Source organism: Sorghum bicolor, chromosome 2 (genome assembly GCF_000003195.3).
Source record: "Sorghum bicolor cultivar BTx623 chromosome 2, Sorghum_bicolor_NCBIv3, whole genome shotgun sequence".
NCBI lineage: Eukaryota > Viridiplantae > Streptophyta > Magnoliopsida > Poales > Poaceae > Sorghum > Sorghum bicolor.
In genome coordinates, this window is record NC_012871.2 from 55,506,458 (window position 1) to 55,524,396 (window position 17,939).

General features: G+C 44.1%; 1 protein-coding gene across 1 annotated transcript; it reads left to right on the top strand.

The window, feature by feature from the left end:
- On the top strand, window positions 10,424-14,216 carry LOC8055545 (sulfite exporter TauE/SafE family protein 3). The gene is made up of 11 exons (XM_021454821.1): window positions 10,424-10,795; window positions 10,947-11,106; window positions 11,310-11,510; window positions 11,636-11,700; window positions 11,822-11,849; window positions 11,942-12,018; window positions 12,111-12,197; window positions 12,830-12,880; window positions 13,019-13,340; window positions 13,633-13,773; window positions 13,915-14,216. Exons 1-11 carry the CDS (start codon window positions 10,610-10,612, stop codon window positions 13,992-13,994), a joined length of 1,398 nt encoding a protein of 465 aa, XP_021310496.1. The 5' UTR covers window positions 10,424-10,609; the 3' UTR covers window positions 13,995-14,216.

The window sequence follows — 17,939 nt, forward strand, 5'->3', positions numbered from 1 at the left end:
AGCCACACATTTACATTTTACTGCTTATGAGCATTGAGTGTGGCCAAGCTGTGTAGACCCTTAGGAGCTTGTCATGTGGTTAAATCAAGATTCACTTGCACGTTCACTCACACATGCTGCTTCTACTTCGGAAGTACGCATCCACATATATCCACTCATTTCCATCTCTAGAGCCACCCAAAAATATTCTACTCCTAATTCGGGAGAGAATAACCAAAAATATTTTTGTTTTTCCCTGTGAAATAAATGTTCAAGTTATCTTGTTACTACCACTTGCTATATTATCTCATGAGATGAGTGCTCTAATAAAAAAAAGAGAGAAAATAAATACGAGGAAATAAAAAGGGGCAAGTGCCCGGAACCTCGAAAAAAAAAAGAGAGTGAGACGAGAGGTAAAAATGGACAAGTGTCCGACAGTAGAATTAGGGGTACAAGATACCCACCCGAGAGAAAAGAAAAAGCAAATATAGAGCATCTCATTCTCCTCAAAAAGTTTCAAAAGAGCAAGAAAGGTATGTATCCCCTCAAAAGAGTATAAGTAGAATTAGACTTTCACCATTGTTATCACCATCATTACCATACACCATTCATTCGCCACACATGCACATCTTGATTTAACTTATTGACTTGTTCTTCTGGATCCATGGTTTGACTATGCAATAAATGTCTTGTAAGTATGTATTAGCTGTCTCCCACCTATGAGCTCCAGATATCAAAAGCCTTATTAGAGTAGGGTGAGAGAGAAGGCAATGCCACTATGCCTTATACCACAAATACCACATACTTTGAGAGAAGGCATACACCATTAATGCCTTGGTAAGGATCCAGAAATACCACAAAAGAGAGACTAGAGAGAGTCATACAAGGAATCTCTGAGTTTTATTTGAAAATCTGCAAAAACTCCAGAGCTATAGTTAATCGAAGAACAAGAGACATGGCGCTTGACTAGACCGTTCTATCTTTTAACTACTCAAGACAGAAGTGGCAGTTACAAGTCCCATGGTGAAAGGTAAATGAGTAAGTTTTAAGTCTTAACAGTTTACTCTAACCAGAGATGAGATCTTGTTTAAACGCATGTGTATCTTTAAGTTATGAAACCACTGCAGAAACTCTTGAGTTCATCTTTGCTCAGGGACGAGCAAAGGTTAAGCTTGGGGGAGCTTGTTGACGGTCCTTAATGCTCACATTTAACCATCAACTAATCATAAAAAAGGATCCAAATGCAACCAACACCTAGACTTAGGGTTTTGTCTGATAGAATTCCACAAGTTTTGGTGTTTGTCTATTTCTGTAGGGGGTTATCAGGAAATATGGAAGAAAGGCCCACACGTCGGGTTTATATAGATATATTAACGTGCCGCGCAATTTTCTATCATCTAGAAGACTCCAGAAGCCACGGGAGCGAACGGGAGACGTAACGGAGCCGGGCACTGGGCGCCCGCCCTCCCCCCTGGACCAATCAGGGTGAAGTTCGGGGATCATGCTCCACCGACCTAATACTTCAAGGAAAACCACACGATCAATGTCGGTTTGATCCGACGGCCCAGATTCATCTGAAAAGACTATATAAGCAAGGCCCCCTGACCCCTGGAGATCATACCTCCTCTACAGAATCAAAGCTAGGGTTTCAATTCTTCATCCAAGTAGAGAGGATCCCTCTAGTTCTTCTAGTTCTACCTCTAGTTCATCTAGATCTAGTTCTAGTTCATCTAGTTCTAGTTCTAGTTCCTCTAGTTCTAGTTCTAGTTAGTTCTAATTGTAATCTAGAAAATAGGGAGAGAGAAGAGGAGAGCGGAGGAGGAGCCGGATTTGTCGGATCTTCCTCAACATTGTACTTTTGCAGCAACTGGTTCGTCCTTCATCGTTCTCCAGGTTCTTCAATTCATAATTCCTAAATTTTTTTAATTACTTTTATTTACATTCAAGTTATTTATTGGATTTCCGCTTGCATCAAGTGCTCTAGTCTTTATAACGCTAGAGTAGTAATTAATAGATTAGACGTGGTGTTTAGTATTGCAATTACCTGGAATTGCACCCAATCCTGCGGATTGTTGTGGTAGCCTTAGGGTAGTGACAGCCCTAACTGTCGACGTATTCCACCTCGTTCGGATCGGTGTTTGTAGGACCGTAGTCAGACCTTCCTAGCCCCCTTCTCATCTCTTTCTGTGGTTAGTGCTCTGATGTCCCGATATAGATAATCTTGAAGTAATTCTTGATTCTTAGATCAACTAGAGAACTCTCAGGAAACTTCCTCTCTTCCCACAAAAAATAATTATATAGTTATCCTTGGGTGATCTTGAATCTTAATTAGTACACTCACGTTCCCTGTGGAAAATCGATACTCTGGAATACTCCTGGGTGAAAGCTACATCGGTATCCGTGCGCTTGCGGATTTTTCTGTTTGCGTTTAAAATACCCAACAGACATCGACAAGTGCAAGTGTACAAGGGAGTGACTGTGTTGACCTAGTAAAGACGGCGGACGCGAGTCGAGCGAGGCTCAGAAGGACTTGGCGGGCCAGCGGGTCGAGGACGGCGGTGACACGTGTCGAGCAGCGGGGGAAGCGTATGGAGTACGCTACTCACGGCGGGTTTCGCGGGTTTGGGCCTCAAAACCCGAGCGGAGGTCCCGATGCGGACGGATGGCACGTGGCGGCATCGGTGACATCGTTTCGGAGCGAGGCTACCGGTGAGGAGGCGCGGTGGCTGTCGGATTTAGGTCATGTCAAGTTGGACTAGAATGCCCCTGGGGCTAGCTAGTTCGCTCAAAAATATCTAGGGGCATTTGAGGGTTGTGTAATATGCCCGATAAATAAGGAGGGAGCCCCTCATCTCCCTCACCTCTTTCACTTTCATTTTCCTGCCATCTCTCTAGGTTTTCTCCCCTCCTCTTAGTCTTTCATATGAGAGAGTGAAGGGTCAAGATGGCGGACTAGAGAGGGGGTGAATAGTCCTTTCTAAAATTTATTACGCCGGCTAACCGAAAATAAATGCGGAATTAAAACTATCGGTCTAGCCAAGACTACACCCCTCTATCTAAGTTCTCTAGCACCTTGAAAAGATCCTAAACAAGCAAGCAAGGTGCTACCTTAGCAAGAGCTCACCTAACCAAATCTAGAAGCAAGGTCACACAAACCTATGCAACTAGTACTTTGCAAACCGGGGGAGCTCCTACTCAAACTAGTGAGGCAAAGCGCACAAAGCCTAAGCTCACTAGCAAGCTCAATAACAAGGCAACTAATGCCAAATTAGAGAGCGCAACTTACTTAGCTACACAAACTAAGCAATGTGACTAACAAGGTTACACAAACCAAATTAGTCACGCAAGGGAACTACTTCTAGCTACACAAGCAAGAAGGTAACTAGCAAGCTACACAGGCTAACTAATTACAAGAGCAACTACACAAGCACAAGTATATGAATGTAATAACAAGCTTGTGTTAGGGACTTGCAAACCAACGGGAAGAACAATGTTGACACGATGATTTTCTCCCGAGGTTCACTTGGTTGCCACCAAGCTACGTCCCCGTTGTGTCGACCAACACTTGGTGGTTCGGCGGCTAAGAGGTGTTACACGAACCTCGTCCCCACTAGGACACCGCAAGAACCTACCCACAAGTGACACGCACGATCCAATAGAGTTGCTCTTCGCGATCCCGGCGGGGTGAGCACCGTACCCCTCACAATCTCTTCTCCGGAGCACCGCACAATCTCCTTGCGTGCTTCGACGGAGTCACAAGCCACCTAGCCGTCTAGGAGGTGGCAACCTCCAAGAGTAACAAGCACCACCGGCTTGCAACACGAACACCTAGTGCCACTCGATGCAATCTCTCAATGCAATGCACTAGAATCGCTCACTCACACAATCGAATGATCACTATCAAGCATATGTGAGTTAGAGGCTTTACTAGCACTCCCCAAGCATGGACACTAAGTCCCAAGGGTGCTCAGCACCAGCCAAGGCTGGCCACAACTTCTATTTATAGCCCCAAGGGCTAAACTAGCCGTTACCCCTTCACTGGGCAAAACACGTGGGCACCGGACGCTCACAGGGAGCCACCGGACGCTCAATCTCTAGCGTCCGGTGCTCAGGCGTCAGCCACGTGTCACTAGCCGTTTGAACTCGACCGTTACCGCCAACGGCTACCACGCGCTCGCGCCTGACACAGCACCACCGGACGCTCAACTAGTCCACACCGGACTCGTGCGCAGAGAGCTCCGCAAACTCGCACGGTCACCGGACGCACCCTGAGCGTCCGGTGCTCACCGGACTCACGCGCAGAGAGCGTCGCCAGACCGCCCGCACACCAGACGCTGAGCACCGGACTCTCTCCGGTGCGTCCGGTGCACTCTGCTGCACCCGACAGCACACCGGACGCTAAAGGCCAGCGTCCGGTGCCTTCGCGCAGAGTGTCCGGTGAGTGTTTCCTACTGAGAAACACTCCCGCGACTTCTCCAAAACTTCCCACCGGCGCAATAGAAAATATACACTTAATTTTCTCAAAAGCACCGAATCCCGCCTCGCAAGCTCGGCGGGAGGGAGAGAGAAACCCACACCTCTCTCAACCCTAGGAACACCACCTCCTTTGTAAAGTGTGCCAACACCAACAAGTGTACATCACCATGTGCATGTGTGTTAGCATTTTCACAAGCATTTTCCCAAAGGAGTTAGCCTCTCAAACTTGCCACGCCACTCGATCCTAACACGTATGCAAAGTTAGATCGCTCAAGTGGCACTAGATGACCGATATGCAAAACAAGTTTGCCCCTCTTGATAGTACGACCATCTATCCTAAATCCGGTCATAAACTTCTCTACACACCTATGACCGGTGAAATGGAAATGCCCTAGGTTATACCTTTGCCTTGCGCTTTCCATTCCATCTCCTCCAATGTTGATGCAACACATGCACCAACCAATCACCAAATGATATGATCCACTTCATATCATCACGTGACCGTATTGGTTCATCGTTCTTGACCTCACTTGCTCTTCACCGTTGCCTCGGTCCATCGGCGCCAAGTCTTGCTCAAGCTTCACCGTCACACGCGGTCCCTCGCTTCAAAGCCTTCGACTTGCCCTTCACTCTTGCAACCGGTCCATCAAGCCAAGCCTCATCTTGAACTTCTCCACCTTGGTCACATGACTCCATGTCATGTCTCATATGAAATGAGCTCCTCCATCATCACATCATCACTTGTGGACTAATCTTCTGTGTATCTCACATAAACACTATTAGTCCACCTAAGTTGTCACTCAATTACCAAAACCAAACAAGGACCTTTCAGAGAGGTCCACAAATGCAAGGATTTGTGTAAGAACTTGTAGTTGGCTGTGGGAATGGAGGCCTTAACCTCCTCGTATCCTCCGGGATTCGATTGTTGAGATGTTTTTGTGATTCACGCTCGTGTTCTTCGCGTTCTTGTTTTTCTCCTTCTCATTCTTGCCTCGATTCGTCATTTTGAGACTGTTTTGACTCGTTCCTTTTGCATTGGAATTATCTATGGCGTGAGTTGAGCCTTTCCACCGAAGGAAATCAACAAATTCCTCACGAGCTCATAGATCGGGACGAATCAAGCTTTCGGGGAGAAAAAACGGTGTTTCTCGTGTTCTTTCGATTTCCCGTTGTTTGGCTTCAAATTGGACAATGATCTCTTAGAGATAGCTCCCCAACTGCCTTGTGATCATGCTCTCGAAATTTGATGGCAGTTGGTGTTGATTTGGCCACAAAATTGAAGGATAGAAGGTGGAGGTGATTGGAAATCGCCTGTTTCTACTCCCTGCGCGATTCACGGACAGTCCGGGCCTGATCTGCGGACAGTCCGCCAATCGGGGTTCGTCAGGAGTAGAAACTGCTCTTTCTGAGTGTGTTTTTGAGCTGCGGACAGTCCGGGAATTTTTACGGACAGTTCGCCGTTCATTTTTTTGCCAAAACTCAGAGTCGGTCCAGGAAGGTCGAGTTTCTGATTTTTGTACTGCGGACAGTCTGGGGTACTGTAGCGGACTGTCTGCGAGTTCTGTTTTGTGCGCAGTTTGTTCGTTCGAATTCCAAATCGTGTTCTGTCTGTTGCGTTGGGTTTCTACCTTGCCAAGGACTCTTTTTGTACTCTTGTCACGAGTTGGCTTGGGTAACTTTGCTTTGGAAATTTCATTTGCACTTGAGGTGATTTTGGGACAGCGGTCGAATATTTCGAAAGAAATTTGAGGCTCTCATTCACCCCCTCTCTGGTCGCCGTTTTCGGTCCTTCAGCCAATCTAACAACGTTAGAACGTGGAGCCAAGAACAAAGTGTGATGTCAAGCTTAATTATTCTCTTGGCTCTTGCAGTGTCGTTGTTTCTTTGGGGGCACTTGCCACTGTCGTCCAGGGAGCAATATATTGGCTACTCCGGACGCAGAAATTCTGCACACCTAAGGACACGAATATAAAATAGAAATTAGCATGCTTGATCCCTCCATCCTAAAATAACGAGCTAGTCAGCATGGCTATATATATGGATATCTGAATACAAGGATGACCTGTTCGCTTGGCATAAAAGCTATCGCAAAAAATATTTTTGCTGATTTGTTGTGAGAGAAAAATGTTGTTGAATAGTTTGACAAATTTAGCAGAAGCGAACAGGGTGGTGACAGTGCCCACAGATATTGATATGTGGTGTGGCGCAACAACAGCAAGATCGAGTGGGTGAACAATGACCTAGGGTGGTGCGAGGATGGCTTTAATTAGGTGGCTTCATCCGATTGTATGTTTTGTGTGGTTGTTTGGCCAAATTAAAGTTGTCCAATGACGGATCATTGGTGTGATTGTGTGGTGGCGTGAACACCAATGTGGTGGGTAACATGGTAATAAGTAGGAATGCTAGAGGTTATTACATTTGCTTGGATCCAATGGTGATGTGGACATGTCACCGTTAGCTCAAATTACACCTATACAAGTGTATAAAGGGCCGATTACCCACAACCATGCAAAGCTACTTCAACAAGAGGTGCACGCTTTCCTATCTTACTTACATCCTAACATTGATGAACAAAATATACTCCTAAATCATGTACTCTAATGTTACTCAGGTTTAAACAAGAGGCAACACTAACAAGTACATAAGGACGCAGAGGATCCTGCCAAAGACACGAAGATTGCTGCCCAAGATGAGAAGCGTGACGCACCAAGACTCAGGAGTACACTGCAGAAGCCTCCACTTCCCATGCAAAACTGTACCATCTCAGAGGGAGATGTGGGTGAAAGCGCATCTAGGCCCCTAGTGATTTCGGTGATTAATGACAATGTTGATTACTATGACTAACGTGTGTTTTGCAGAGGCAAAGTCATAGATAAGGTCATGGTAATAGGTACTCGATGGACAGGGACGTACATGCCTACTTAATAGTGGAAATCGTTTCGGTTTTCAAAAGATGGATGGACATCGTCAAGACTACACTAGGTCTAAGTGCCATATGGTGAAGAAGGGCACTTAGAGTAGTTTAGGACTTTGTTTTCCTTTGACCGTACTATTAAGAGGGGCTTTGATCTAGTAACTTGACTTAGGCAAGGCTTTAGGTTTAGGTGTGGTGCACACTTGGTAAACCTAGCACTAGGCAGCTCAGAGATAGTCCTTAGATCGAGAGGAACCAACTTCGTTTTGGAGCGATCGCGTTTCGACGAAGTTAGAGTGCCCAAGGGGGCACCGGACGCTGAGTGGTAGCGTCCGGTGAGGTCCTTAGCCGTTGAGAGTTTTTGGTGCCTAGGGTTAGGCACCGGACGCTGGCACCGGACTCACCGGGCAGCGTCCGGTCCCACACCCAGGGAGGTTGTAAACTTCCCCTGAGCACCGGACGCTAGCACCGGACGCACCGGGTAGCGTCCGGTCCCATACTCAGGGAGTTTGTAAAACTCCCCGGAGCACCGGACGGTGCCACCGGACGCTGAGAGTTAGCGTCCGGTGACCTGTCAGACGCAGGTACAGTTAGCCGTCGTGAGGCACCGGACGCTCGGTGCAGAGCGTCCGGTGCAACATTAACAGCGTCCGGTGACCCCGTTTTCAGTGGAAAATGGTTGGCTGACCTTTGGACTTCGTGGACAGTATTTATACTCCTCCACCTCGTCCATGCGAGGTCTCTTGCCCATTTGAACATCTGAGTAACTTGTTGTGGAGCAAGAGAGCAGCAAGAGCCTAGAGAAGATTGAGATTTGAGTGATTTCTTGAGAGAATCCTTCTCTAGTGAATTCCAAGAGTCAAGTGTGCATCCACCACTCTCTAGAGCCTTGTTTGGGTCAAGTGAGAGTTCTTTGCTTGTTACTCTTGGTGATCGCCATCACCTAGACGGTTCGGTGGTGATTGGAGGCACGAAGACCGCCCGGAGTTCTTGTGGGTGGCTCGTGTCAAGCTTGTGAGCGGTTTTGGGCGATTCACCGCGACGGAGTGTCGAAGAATCAGCCCGTAGAGAGCACTTGGTCCTTGCGCGGACCAAGGGGGAGCAAGACCCTTGCGCGGGTGCTCCAACGAGGACTAGTGGAGAGTAGCGACTCTCCGATACCTCGGCAAAACATCGCCGAGCACTTTCTTCCACTACTCCTTTACATTCTAGCTTTTAATTTGTGTTTTTACATTCTTAGTATTGCTATGCTAGAATAGGATTGGAACTAGGTTGCAAAACTTTTATCCGGTAGCTCTCTAGTCACACTAGGCACAAGAGGTTGAATTGGAGCTTATAGGTTGCTTAAATTTTTAGAGAAGCCCAATTCACCCCCCCCTCTTGGGCATCTTGATCCTTTCAGTGGGTCACCATATATATGCTTGGAAAGCGCGTCAAGTCTAGTTTCCAAACCAACAAACAACATCTCATTTGGATTCGCGAGCAGAAAGTGACCAATTTACTAAAAGTTACGTAGAAGCCTAGAAAGACACACGAGAACAGAAGACCACCTCGTGAATGCTTTAGTCGGGTGGAAGGGATTCGCGAGCAGAAAGTGACCAATTTACTAAAAGTTACGTAGAAGCCTAGAAAGACACACGAGAACAGAAGACCACCTCGTGAATGCTTTAGTCGGTTGGCCTTCCACCTTCCAACATGGCCTCTTCAGTTTACATTTGTCTTAGAGACGTGCCTCTAGTATAAATATCACCTCTATGCTACTATAGAAAACAACTTTGATCATTTTGAGGACCTGATATGGTATTGCAGTTGAATTGTTGAGTGCCTTACACACCTTGTTCTTGCGAGTTCTTCTTGGGCTTGTGAGAGATCTCTCTAAGGTCCCCTAGTTCAGTACGGTTGCATTGTTTTATGTGGATTAGTTCTGGATTGAGGCTATGTGGTCATTCGGAGATCGAGTCGAAGTCTTCGCGGTTTTGGTGCCTCTCTCCCCGTTGTTTGGTCGCATTCAACCTTTGTTAGGTATAAAACTAGGTATCTCCGTTATCTTTGTACTGATCTGTACTAGTGCTTGAAGGATTTGTGGTTGTTATATTTGCTGGGTGTAGATGGTTGGGCATCTATGACCTACATTGCAAACATGCCTCTAGTTGAGTTGGTTAGATGGCTGTAGTAGCAGTCTTCATGTCATGCTCCACCGTCTTTCTTTCAAGAAAACATGACCTACATTGAACACCGCGTCGTTGTCGCCTTCCTATATTCTTTGTGTGCCTAGTTTAGCCATCCTGAGCGAGTTGTTCATTTTGGATGTTCCCTTCAATTTGTATATGTAGCGCCTTCCTATATACTATGTGTGTGGGGTTCCTGTGCTAGCTGTATGTTCCACTAGGCAACTAGTTGCATATTTTTCTCTCATGAACTTGGCTAGTTCTAGAACTCTTCTTGATTAATACTCATATGCCGTATTTCATCCCAAAAAGAAGTCTTAAGTTCCCAGAGACCAGATGCATTGACAGAGTGAATGAAACCCAAGATTCCATACTACGAGGATACATGTCACGTGTAGTACTCTACCTACTAGCTGCTCCTGAACCGCGTACGACCTTGGGCGAACGCCTGATCGTCGAGATCAACGTATCGTGCAGGGACAGCTTAATATATATAGTATATGTTTGTATATACAAATATAATAAAGCTGGGCGATCGAGTGGAGACGCTACGCAGAGTGTGTGAAACGCCACGTGATGTGACCCAGATGCAGCAGCATGCAATCCGCGTTCCCTTTCTTCTAGGGGGCTCGTTTAGTTTCAAAAAGTTTTTAAATTTAATTATTATAATATTTTCGTTTATATTTAATAATTATTATTCAATTATAAAGTAATTAAGTTTAAAAAATTCGTCTAATAAATTATAGATAAACTATATAAATATTTTTTTATTTTTTGTCTATATTTAATGTTCCACATGTGTCCATTCGATATGTTAATGAATCTCAAAAAAAAAATTAACCCTAGGTATAATATAAGTTTGGCCGGGGCACCCAGCGCTGAGCTCCACTCCAACATCGTGGACACCACTACTACTTAATTTCCTGGGAGAGCGGAGAGCCCTCCCCGGCGGGCGGCGGCGGCGTCCCGGTACTACGGAAATAAAGAGAAGGCCGCCGGCTAGCTAGCTTTGCTTGCACTTGCACATTGTATCATCCTTGCTGGGGCCAGAGAGAGATAGCAGGCGGCCGGGATGGCGAGGCAGCAGTGGCGCCGGCACGCCGCCGTTGCCACGCTCGGCGTCGCGTGCGCGGCGGCGGCCGTCGTTGCCGTGGCAGCCGACGACGGCCCGACGAGGAACTCGACAGCCGCCGCCATATCACCAGGAGCCCCGGCACACCCCGGGAACGATGGCAAGGCGTACCACCACGTTTGGCCGGTAAAACGCGCGCAGCCAACTTTCATTAGTTTTGACTGTCTTGCTTGCTTCGGATTGGCAAGATTTTGCAATGTATATATGGCTTTTTTTTTCTTAATTATTAAGCTATGATTTGGCTTGCTGAATGGATGTTTGCTATGTCTATACACAGCCCATGGAATTTGGATGGCGAGTTGTGGTGGGGTCACTGATCGGGTTCTTCGGCGCGGCGTGTGGCAGCGTCGGCGGCGTCGGCGGTGGCGGCATCTTCGTGCCCATGCTCGCACTCATCATCGGCTTTGATCCCAAGTCATCTACCGCAATATCCAAGTGTGAGTACTATTGCTTCTATATCTACTCTACCGCAATATACGTCTATCTTAATCTGAATGAGAAAGCACAAGTCTGCTGGTTCTGCAGTAAGCTACGTGCGTGTTGGATGAAAAAACATCTAGTGATTGTCTTTTGTATATAATAATACTCTATATCGTCCTTATTAAATTGAGAATTTGATCGATCGGTTTTGGGTGATCAGGCATGATCATGGGAGGGTCTGTTTCAACAGTCTACTACAACCTGAAGCTGAAGCACCCGAGTCTGGACATGCCGCTGATCGACTACGACCTCGCCCTGCTCATGCAGCCTATGCTCATGCTTGGGGTCAGCATTGGCGTCATTTTCAATGTTATTTTTCCCAACTGGCTCATCACGGCTCTCCTCATAACCATTTTCCTAGGTGCATGCCCGCTGCTTGTTTTCTATATATATCCCTCCCTTGTACTACCGTCAGAATCGATTTTCTAATTAATCGCAAATATTTCACTTGATTTTGTCTCATCTCGATCGGAATTTGAATAACAGTCACATCAACTAAGGCGTATCTCAAGGGCTTCGAAACTTGGAAGAAAGAGACCATAAAGAAAAGGGTAATGTTTATTTTACCAGTAATTTTCAGTGTCATCTTTAAGAGCACTGACAATGCTTTATATTTCCTTCTTTCTTTATATCGCTAATGGGACTACTTTATTATCTATTCGCCTCTTCCAGGAGGACGCAAGAAGAAAGGAGCAGATATGTAAGAGAGCACCTAAACGCAACAACAAGTCAATCTCTCAAAAAATGAAATGCTCTTCGTTACTAACAATAATTTATTTCCGAAAATGTCAGGTCAGGAACCAGAGCATGCAATCCCTATAGGATCAGACGCCCCAGCTGATAAGGCAAAAACCCCGACAGATGAAGCGGTAAGTATCTAAAGATCATCTACATGGACATCATTTGATCAAGCTATAATCATAAGGATCGTAAGAAATTAAGAGACTGTCTTACATTTCAGACATCAGTTCTGAAGAACATTTATTGGAAGGAGTTCGGTCTTCTTGCATTCGTTTGGGTGGCATTCCTTGGCCTTCAGGTCACAAAGGTGAGGATCCCAAACACAAAACTGAGCGGCGATACCGCACATAGACATTTGAGAAAAACAGAACTCTGAAGTATGTACTCTCATTAGTGATAAATGTAAAAGATTAAAATTGTAATATCACAAACTGAGTTGGGGCATACAGTTCAAGCATATATAAGAGATCTTTTTACTAGGTACACCAGAACACTATGGATTACCCATTTCAGGTTAATTAAGTGATTGTTTTTTTACCTTACCTCCTATAGGAGATAATAGATACAGTAATAAATTCTTCCACAATACTGATCAAAACAAATAAAGTTTTCTGAACCTACTACAAGTCGGGCTACTAGAATAAACAAACCAGCCCAGTTTTCTTAGCCAAGAAAACAGGTGCCATGTCCTGCCCTGATGCAGTCATGCATAGGCCTGGCTTAGCCCAGAGGACCCAAACTGGGCCAAATTCGCGCAAGCCTATATGTTCCTTTCATATACACTGTGCAATTTGTGATTATTCCGTTCTATGCATGGATTTGTTTTTATATGTTCTAGTTCCTGTCGTTGTTTATAAGCCTTGTCCCCCTTTTATTTCAAAATGAAACACGCATGCATATTGCACTTATTCATCAACGTTTGTGTCTTGTTATTTTCAGAACTATGTTGCTTCTTGCTCCGTTTGGTACTGGGTGTTGAATTCTCTCCAGGTAAATAAATAAATAAATTCTAGGATTGGAATCGCAGTGCAATCTCTCATGTTGTTATACCCAGAAGAAGATGGGCATGCCCTTGCAATGGGGAAGAATAACATAGACTCTTTCTATTGGTCGCCTTCATGCGTGCAGATCCCTGTGGCAGTTGGAGTGACAGTGTATGAAGCCTACGGGCTAAGAACAGGGAAAAGGGTGCTGTCATCTAAGGGAAGCAGCCAGCAGCAGAGCACCCTAAGGATTCGGCAGCTGCTGGTATACTGCCTGTTCGGCATCCTGGCAGGACTCATCGGCGGCCTGCTAGGCATGGGCGGCGGCTTCATCATGGGGCCACTCTTCCTGGAGCTCGGAATTCCTCCCCAGGTGTCAAGTGCTACAGCCACATTCACAATGATGTTCTCGTCGTCCATGTCGGTCGTGGAGTACTACCTCCTGCACCGATTCCCGGTGCCCTATGGTATGGTACAGTTTACCCTCTCGATTAAGGATAGAGATGGTCCTCTAAATGGATATCTGCGATTCTTCTCTAGTCTAATGAAAAAATGAGAGAAGAAATTATCTATTTAGTACATTAAATTAGACTAGAGAAGAACTACAGATACCCATTTAGAGCACCATCCCCATTCTTACTCTCGAATCTCGATCGCCATTCATTCGTGCTCATGCATATGGTGGTTGTGGGAGCTCAACTCATTGTGTATTGTATTATTCCCTGTCTTGCATTGGTTTAATTAATTATGTGCATTCAGCTGCTTACTTCACGGGCGTGGCATTCGTGGCCGCCATCACGGGGCAGCACTTCGTGAGGAAGCTGATCGCTTGGCTGGGGCGGGCGTCCCTCATCATCTTCATCTTGGCATCCATGATCTTCGTCAGCGCCCTTACTCTCGGTACACACACAGTACCCGGCCCGACTATATATATATATAACTTTTGTTGCAGTTGACCAATGCAAGATTCAGGAACAGTTATGTATTCAAAATAATAAATTTTATTAACTGAAAACCATGGTCTCTCTGAATGGATTGCAGGTGGGGTAGGCATCTCAAACATAGTTCACAGGATGGAGCGGCATGAGTACATGGGCTTCGAAAGCCTTTGTAAGGTGTAGGGACCAATGCAATGCAATGCAAGCTAAGCAGAGGAGAGGACGACATATAGGAGAAGTAGTGAATGATGAGTATGATTGAAGGATATATGGGTCAAAAGATCCCAACGATTTTAGCACACCGTAGCCGAAGATAGGATCATCATGCATGTAAACCATAGCTTGACATAGACTCATCAGATCATATAATATAATGTGCAGAGTGTACTCCCTCTGGTCCAGTTAGAGAGTATCTTTTTTTTTTTGAGAATTAGAGAGTATTTTGTTAAAATTGATGGGATATAGTAGTTAGTATACATGTGAAATGCTGAATTTCTTCACCACATTCTTCATATCAAAAAGTTGCTTAACCGATTTAACTTTGTTGGCGGTTCAAAAAGTAGTATGGGTCAGATTCCAGCCCACAGGCAGAGCCCAGTAAGCCCACTGGTAATTAGACTGTGAGGGCCGTAGCGGCACATGCGCACAGCCCACGTTCCAAGCGGAATATGAAATTGCACCCACACCTGCACTTCAGAATTGATGATTTAACGATCATCACCACGTTTGATGCATAGGCTTACACTACACTACACAAGACTGACCCTGTTTGGTTCCCCTTGCTAAATTTTAGCTAGCTAAACTTTAATCACTTTAGTAGCTAAAGTTTTAAATACATTGACTAAAAGGAACTAAAATAATTTAGTTTCATTAGTCACCCAAGAGTAGCTAAAATAATTTTAGCTAGCTAAAATTTAGCAAAGGAAACCAAACTGGCCCTTTAAACTTATATCGACTAATGAGAAGGAGCTTCGATGTTCGTGCTAACTGCAGCTCATGTGCCGGTGCAGCTGCTGTGCTTAGCACTACAATACTTTTCAGCAAACCAACATTATTTTGCTCTTGCAATATTTTAGCATAAACATCAACATAAATTCAAATTTCAGCGAAACAAGAATCAGAGACCATGGTGCCGAGCATCTCGCGGCATCACTGACAAATGTGAGCCATAACAGACACAACTATCACGAGAATACATACAGTAGTAGATGAAAACGGAAAAAAAAATATTCCGAATCGAATCGTATTGTTTTCTACATTTACTTCGATCGAATTTGTATTTTTTTTTTCAGTTTTACTGTTTTCGATTTTGTATTTTAGATGTTTCGTATTTTAAGTGTAACAGTAGAAAACGGGTTAGACATTTTTCGACCACTTTCTACTTTTCTATTTTTAATTTGGAATATTTCAAATTTAAAATTTAGTTTAAATCAAATTTAGCCAGCTGCATGGTCACGCAGCCTAATTACAGGCTACTGCACAGTCACGAGGTGTTGTCCTCTCAGTTTGAGTTTATATTTCTATAACATTTAATTTTAGTTTAGATTCTAAAATGGTATGCTAGTTATTATATCTAATTTTATTTTTTATTATTCTGCTAGCTATTAATTGCTTGTTCTAGACTTGTATTTATATATGGGCTATTATATTAAATACCTAAGACCAAGGATAATGCACTTTTTAATTATTATATGTACTTGAATTTGATCGTGTATATACTTAGTCATGCACTAGGTACAATAGGTTGGTATTCCGTATTGAGTTTTTGTATATTGACCGTGTTCGATATAAATCTGCTCGAATTGATTCATTTTCGGAATTATCGATATTTCGTAAGTTCGTGTTTGTTTTCGTGTCCGACTTTATCGTTTTTGCTTTTGTTTTCGTATTTTAAATATAAAAATAGAAAAAAAGAAGTTTTTCAACTATTTTTGACCGTTTTCATCCTTGCTAGTACTAGTACCCCCATGCATGGCCCAAACCACACAGGCTGATACTCAGCCACGCCTGTGGCCACCGCTGAACGGTGGTGGTGGTGGGGGTACCCAAACACGCCAACTACTACATGGACCAGCCCACCCGTCAGTGTCGCCGTCGCTGCTAAAAACAAGCAGTGCCCAGGTCAGTGTCATCGGATGCATGAAGCACGGGCACTACACGATTTCCTCACACACAAAACACACGATTCTGCGTCTGCTCTGCGGTTACTTGAGAAACAAATTTTATAAAATGGCTGCTGGAAGGACAATCACATCACAAAGCCGGATGGGATAACGTCGCCACCGTACGTTTGCGTAGCAGAGAGTTGCACTCCAACTTCTCAAGATCCTACCTGCTGGAGGAATCATCATATATAACAATTGACTGCAACTTGCCACCGTCGCTGTCAACTCTATCTCTATGGACCGATAGACAGCTCTACCGTACAGTTTCTTGCCCACCACAAGCAGAGCACGCAGAGTTTTCGTATTTTGACACTCTAACACTTTCGTTTTAATTTGATAAACATTATTCGATCATGAAGCAACTAGGTTTGAAAGATTCGTCTCATAATTTACAGCCAAACTATACAGTTAGTTTTTGTTTTTATTTATATTTAATGCTTCATGCATATGCCGCAAGATTCGTTGTGATAAGAAAATCTTCAAAAATTTTTGATTTTTGAGGTGAACTAAACAAGGTCTTAATTAATTTTACCAGCCGGGTGAAGGATCGGATGCTGTAGATCTGAAATACACTAGTATAGGAGCACGCATCTGTCTTGGGTTGGAGTTTCTTCCGTCTACAGTAGGTCTACCATACCAGGGGTTGCTGTTGCTTGTGTCTCTAGCTTTGACCCTGCTGCCAAGAGACAAAAATTACCGTCGTCATTTGATGCATGCATTACCGACCGCCGTACCACGCCAGCATTACGGTAACGCCGGCATTAAACAAAGGTACGGTACGGGATCCTGCATCTCCACACCCACACTCTCTGAATGATTCTGCATCGATCCATCCTGTAAAAGAAAAAGGCATGCCTAACAAGTGCATGTGATGATTTGTTGGTTATATATACGTACTTATTATATGTAGGTCTGTGATAATAAGTTGACCCTACTGTTATGGGAACTATTCACTCATTATTGTATTGCTATCATTATTAGGCCTTGTTTAGTTCCAAAATTTTTTACAAAATAGGAATAGTACCACTTTCGTTTGTATTTGACAAATATTATTCAATCATATATTAACTAGACTCAAAAGATTCGTCTCGTCAATTTCGACCAAACTGTGCAATTAGTTTTTATTTTCGGCTATATTTAATACTTCATGCATGCGTCTAAAGATTTGATGTGACGGAGAATCTGAAAAATTTTGCAAAATTTTTTGGGAACTAAACAAGGCCTTAGTATACTATTGTTAGAGAATGAGAGATTGGATCTAGCTAGTAGCTACCAGCCATAATGCATGCCATACTCCTATGCTAGCTGATCCATGTTCCTGGATCCAGACTGACGAGCACCTATCTATGTCTATGTCTGTCACTCACTCTCCATTAGTCAAGATAGGCCTTGTTTATATACGAAAAGATTTTGGATTTCGTTACTGTAGCACTTTCGTTTATTTGTGGCAAATATTGTCTAATAATGAACTAACTAGGATCAAAAGATTCATCTCGCGATTTACAGTTAAACTGTGTAATTAGTTTTTATTTTTATCTATATTTAATGTTTCATGCATGTGCCGAAAGATTCGATGTAACAGAGAATCTTGGAAACTTTTTTGTTTTTTGGGTGAACTAAATAAGGCCATAGTATTTGTCACTAGTTGTTCAAAAGCATTTGTCACTCACGATCTTGTCAGAAAATAAATTACGCATTTTACTTTCATATCCCAGTCAGAATTAATATAAACATATACTACGGACTTGCATCCCCTCCAACATAATTTTAATTTTTTATCTGAACTACTAAATTTCAGATCCCTCTGTTAAGCAACCATTTTATTTTCTTCTTAATTAATGCTTGATCTGATCTACGGAATTTCATCGCGATCTTGTGTGCAGGCGGCAGGCGGCAGGCAGCAGGCGGCAGGGGCGAGCGAGATGCACATAGATCGGTTGCAGGCAGGCTGCTCCCACAAATC